Source organism: Callorhinus ursinus, unplaced genomic scaffold (assembly GCF_003265705.2).
Source record: "Callorhinus ursinus isolate GAN/ISIS: 27379988/994484 unplaced genomic scaffold, GSC_fseal_2.0 scaffold77, whole genome shotgun sequence".
Classification (NCBI taxonomy): domain Eukaryota; kingdom Metazoa; phylum Chordata; class Mammalia; order Carnivora; family Otariidae; genus Callorhinus; species Callorhinus ursinus.
In genome coordinates this window covers 4,203,475-4,208,401 of record NW_027397139.1, presented here as the reverse complement: position 1 = coordinate 4,208,401, position 4,927 = coordinate 4,203,475, and the positions used below count along the sequence as shown (strand labels likewise).

General features: G+C 61.8%; 1 protein-coding gene across 1 annotated transcript; it reads left to right on the top strand.

Annotated features, from left to right (window-relative positions):
- The first annotated feature begins 142 nt into the window (after positions 1-142).
- On the top strand, positions 143-666 carry RPS15 (ribosomal protein S15). The gene is made up of 2 exons (XM_025861282.2): positions 143-437; positions 521-666. Exons 1-2 carry the CDS (start codon positions 213-215, stop codon positions 632-634), a joined length of 339 nt encoding a protein of 112 aa, XP_025717067.1. The 5' UTR covers positions 143-212; the 3' UTR covers positions 635-666.
- The last annotated feature ends 4,261 nt before the right edge of the window (positions 667-4,927 follow it).

Below are 4,927 nucleotides of genomic sequence, written 5' to 3'. Positions count from 1 at the left end.
CGGGGGCCCCGGGGGCGGGGGACGCCCGGGGACTCGGGGGCGGGCGGGGGGCGGCCGGGGACCAGGGGGCGAGGGGCGGCGGGGGGCGGCGGCGGGGGACCCGGGGGCGGGGGGCGGCCGGGGGCGGGGGGCGGTCGGGGACCCCGGGGCCGGGCCGGGGCGGTCCCGGCTCAGGCCGCCCGCGCTGTGCCCCCGTCCGCAGCGAGCAGTTGATGCAGTTGTATAGTGCGCGGCAGAGGCGCCGGCTGAACCGCGGGCTGCGCAGGAAGCAGCACTCGCTGCTCAAGCGCCTGCGGAAGGCCAAGAAGGAGGCGCCGCCGATGGAGAAGCCCGAGGTGGTGAAGACGCACCTGCGGGACATGATCATCCTGCCGGAGATGGTGGGCAGCATGGTGGGGGTCTACAACGGCAAGACCTTCAACCAGGTGGAAATCAAGGTTGGCGCGGGGCTGGCCTGGGGCGGGGGGCACGCCTGTCCACTGACGGTCGCCTGACGCCCTGCCCTGCCCGCCCCCCGCAGCCCGAGATGATCGGCCACTACCTGGGCGAGTTCTCCATCACCTACAAGCCTGTGAAGCACGGCAGGCCGGGCATCGGGGCCACTCACTCGTCCCGCTTCATCCCTCTCAAGTAGCCCGTCTGCCCAATAAAGGCACGGACTTGTCTGGTCCGGAGTCTGCGTTCCTTTCTTCCTGGTGTCCGCCCCCCGGGGCCTCGGGTCCTACGAGACTTGTGCCGGTCGTGGCCCTGGTTCCCTGCTGTGGGCACGCGTTGCTGGCATCCTGAGACACGCCCTCCCGTGCTGTCCTGTGCTCCAGCCTCAGACCCTGGGTGGGGCTGCCGTGCCCTCCTCGGGCTCCTCCCCCCACGTTCTCCGTCACGGGGGTGGTTTCCACAGCTGAAGCGAATGATTGGCAGGAGCCTTTGCACACGTTGAGCCCCTCCCTTCCAGCTGCACACACCTACCCCGTCCCTCACGGCGCTGTCTGTGTCAGTCTCAAATCCCCTGGGTCTCCCGTGGTGTCCGATGGGGACGCTCACCCAGCACCCCCTTAGGGTCTGATGAAAGGTCTCAGCCCTGCTCCCTAAAGTGTTTCTGCTCCAGTATGTTGTCTTCACGTCGGGGGCAGATGCCTCTGTGGACCGGGTGTAACTGTCCAGGCAGCAGTTCCTGTGACTCACTGATGGACGTGTGTGGGGGAGAGGCGAGGTGGTATCCTGGTTGTGGTCTGAGTCAGCGGACGTGGGGACAGCAGGGAGACGTGAAGAGGGGCCTACTGTGCATCCAGCAGTGGTAAGGTGGCTGCACCGCTGGAGGTGAGGCATGGCCAGGGGCCAGAGACAATGGAATGAAAAGGAGCCTCCTGCCTCTCCCCCCTCCCCCCAGTGATGACTGCTGTCCCCTCTGCCTGCTTTTTTCCTGGACTCTTATCTCCAGGTTGCAGCATAATTGGCTCATACTGTTTTGTTTTTTTTTTTTTTTTTAAGATTTTATTTATTTGACAGCACAAGCAGAGGGAGAGAGAGGGAGAGACAGGTTCCCTGCTGAGCAAGGAAGGAGCCCGATATGGGACTCGATCCCAGTATCCTGGGATCATGACCCGGGCCGAAGGCAGCCGCTCAACTGACTTAGCCACCCAGGCGTCCCCATACTGTTACCTTTTGAGTTGGAGTGAGTTAGAAAGCTGGGGCCGTTGTGTTTGTAATTTGTAGCAGAAGGCAGTAAAAGCAGGACAGGTTGTGTGACAGCATGGCACAGGTTTCTCCAGCTAGGCAAAAGGAACTGCAGTGGAAACCAGACGGCCTGGAAGTTTATCTGTAGCCTGTCCGCCACTTTCCCTGGGACCCCGCGTTCTTACAAAGCCCCAAGAGAGAACAGCCCTGCAAGAAACTGGGGCCGAGTATCTGAACTGGCAAAATCAAAATACTTGGTCTCAACTTCCGTTTCTAAAGCCCCCACAGGTGCCGTGCAGATGTTGTTGGTTCCAGGCCTGGCGGGAAGGGTGGGCAGGGAAGGCTGAGTGGGCTGGCAGGAGGGGTCTGGAGCTTCCAGGAGGGATCCCTCTGAATGGCAACGGCGAGGGGTTGGGGATCCTCTGTCCCCGAACTCTGGTCTGACTGCGGAGACGTGGACCGGGAACTCCCAGTCGTGCTGTGGATTTGGTGTGTGTGAGATGGGGCACAGGCAGGCCAGTGCTTCGTGGTCTCAAGGCCTTTGTCGGACCTGCTGCCTGCAAAGACTGGTGGGCCCCGTCCACGCAGCCATCACTCGGCTGCAGAGGCCTTCGACCTCAGACTCACCCGGCCCAGGGGAAGGTGCGGGCTCACTGTGTGTCTTGTCTTTGGAGTTTTTATTAGTTTCAGGGGTAGAATTTCGTGATTCATCCGTTGTATACAACACCCAGTGCTCATTCCATCATGTGCCCATCACCCAGTTACCCCCCCCACACCCTCCTACCCTCCCCCCAGCAACCCTGTTCCTAGAGTTAAGTGTCTTACGGTTTGCTTCCCTGTTTTCATCTTTATTTTTGGAATTTCTTAAATTAGGGTTTTTTTTTTTTTTTTAATTTTGTCAGAGCACAGGCAGGGGAGTGGCAGGGAGAGGGAGCAGCAGGCTCCCCGCCCAGCGGGGCTCCATCCCAGGACCCTGGGATCATGACCTGAGCTGAAGGCAGACGCTTCACCGACTGAGCCACCCAAGTGCCCCTTTTTGGAATTTTTATAATTAAATGAAATTGAATAGAAGAAACATTTTTTACATAAGATTGGCAAGGGGGAGAAGAATGCCCAGGGCGAATGTGTACCTTCACTGGAAAATGGTTTTTATCCTGAGCATTGAAAAGCCATACAAGTGGACAGTTACTAGGCCACCGGGTCCATGTGCGGGATAAAAGGCACGTGCAGACAGGTGTCTTGAGGGACATGGGAATAATGGCAGTGAATGCCAGCTGGGTGTTGGTGCCCGCTCAGCTCGAGGGAGTGGGCAGCCCTGGGACTGAAGGGCCCGCCATCCGTGCTTTCACACCACTGGCCTGCGCCAAACGGTTTCTTGTATAAAAACAAGCAGGACCCTCCCTGTGACAGCAGCGTTGGTGTCTCCACTTTAGGGCCTTTAACCCTCACTGGAAGCTTCCAGCGTGGCCACCAGAGGCCACCTTAGTGGGCGCAGGGTGGCAGTGGTCAGTGGTTATACCATTAATTTTATGCACTTTGAATTTATATTAACCAATTAGTTATGATTGGGGGACAATGCCTGTTGGTGTTCCAAGCGGAAGGAACGGTGTCCTACTGAGACACACACCCCAGCCATCATGTGGCACTCTAGGCCAGGAAGCCCTTCCCCGAGGTCCGGCTGTGGGGCAGGGTCCTGCGTACTCGGGGCTTACTCGATTCGGGGCAGGGTCCTGCGCACTCGGGGCTTACTCGATTCGGCCCCTCTGTTGGCATGAGGCCCAGGCTCTGCCTTCAGGCCTCCCAGCTCCATTCCTGCCTCTGTGCCCTCTCATTCTGAGCCTCTGGTCCAGCTGCACGGGGCTGCAGCCCCTGCACCCAGAGTTGACTCTCCCAACCCGCCCGCCATCCCCACTACCTCAGTCAGAGGCCGCTCCCAGCCCGGGGCTCTGCCTGGACACCCTGCCTAGCTGGCCGGCTGCCTTGGGAGCCTGTCCTGCATCTGGCCCTTTCTCTACTTTCTCACCTGTTCGCCAATTTGAAGTAAGTAGGTATTCATCCCCTCACCTCCGTGGGCTCCAGAACAACGCCCGGAGTCGAGTGGCCCGCCAGACCCTGCTGGCCTGCGTTCCGCCGCCCCCCTCCCCCCGGCTGCTCCTCACTTCCCCGCCTTTGCATAGGCTGTGCCCTCTGCCCGAGTACCCTACCACTGATCCACGGCACCTGCTTGCAGAGGCCAAGGGAGCGCCCTTCTCTTGCTGCTTGTTCTTTGCTTTTCCGGGACTTAACACAGTTCCTAATAACGCTCCTCCGGGACTCCACTCCCCCTCCGACCCTCATCCCTCCTGGACCGACCCAGCGCCCTCCGCCCTGTTCTCCCCGCTGCCGCCAGGGGGCGCTGGTGAGCACCGAGTCGGGCCGGTCCGTGCTCCGCGCGCAGCCCTGTAGGGCTCCCAGGTCCCTCGAGTAAGGGCCCAAGGCCTCCCACGTCCACGGGACCCTGCACGACCCCTCCCCCACACACCTCGTCCCCGCCTGCCTCCTCTGTTCGCGCTGGCTGGTCCTCGTACCGGGACGCCCTTCGTCGGGTCTATCAATTGCCCTTCCCCGCAGCCTTCCACGCCCCCACCTCCCTGCTGTTTTCCGCGCTCACCGCTAGCCAACTTACTGTCATTCCCTCTCCTCCCAGTGTCCGTTTCCCTCGAGCAGGGTTTTGACCGTTGCACACAGCAGGTGCTCGATAGATACTGGTTAAATGACTTCAGTGGATGTCTGTCTAGGTGTAGTGTGGGCCAACAAGCCCCCTCCGTACCCAGCGCCCAGCTCAGAGTCCGGCAAACAGGAGGCGTGCGGCAAATGTTCGCTGAATGACTAGCGGACTGAGGCGCGCAGCCCGAGCCTGGCTGCTGCGGGCCCACTGTCCCAGCGGTCAGCCGACTGCGGCCGCAGGGCGGCGCCTCCCTCCATCCTTCAGAAGCTCCATTCTCCTTGGGACCCCTCGCGCTAAGGGTTCCCAGTCCCCCGGTGAGCCCCTCCCCGCTCTTCCTCCGCCCCCACCCCTCTCCAGTCTCCCCCCTTCCCCTTCCGCGTCCTCCGCCCCCCGGCCCCCCCCCCCCCCCCCCTCCGGCGAAGTCCCGCAGACCCGCTCGTTGGTCGCCCCCCCTGCCCAGGAGTCCCCGCCCCGGCCCCGCGGAGCGGGCCCTCCCCGCAGTCCCTCCGCGCAGGCGCAGGGAGTCTCGGCCGTGCCTCCCCCCCC

Bases quoted from the DNA above. Each gene is read 5' to 3' on its own strand.
- RPS15 (XM_025861282.2), top strand. From the start codon at position 213: ATGCAGTTGTATAGTGCGCGGCAGAGGCGCCGGCTGAACCGCGGGCTG. The intron at 438-520 runs GTTGGCGCGGGG...CGCCCCCCGCAG, and splicing joins TCAACCAGGTGGAAATCAAG to CCCGAGATGATCGGCCACTA.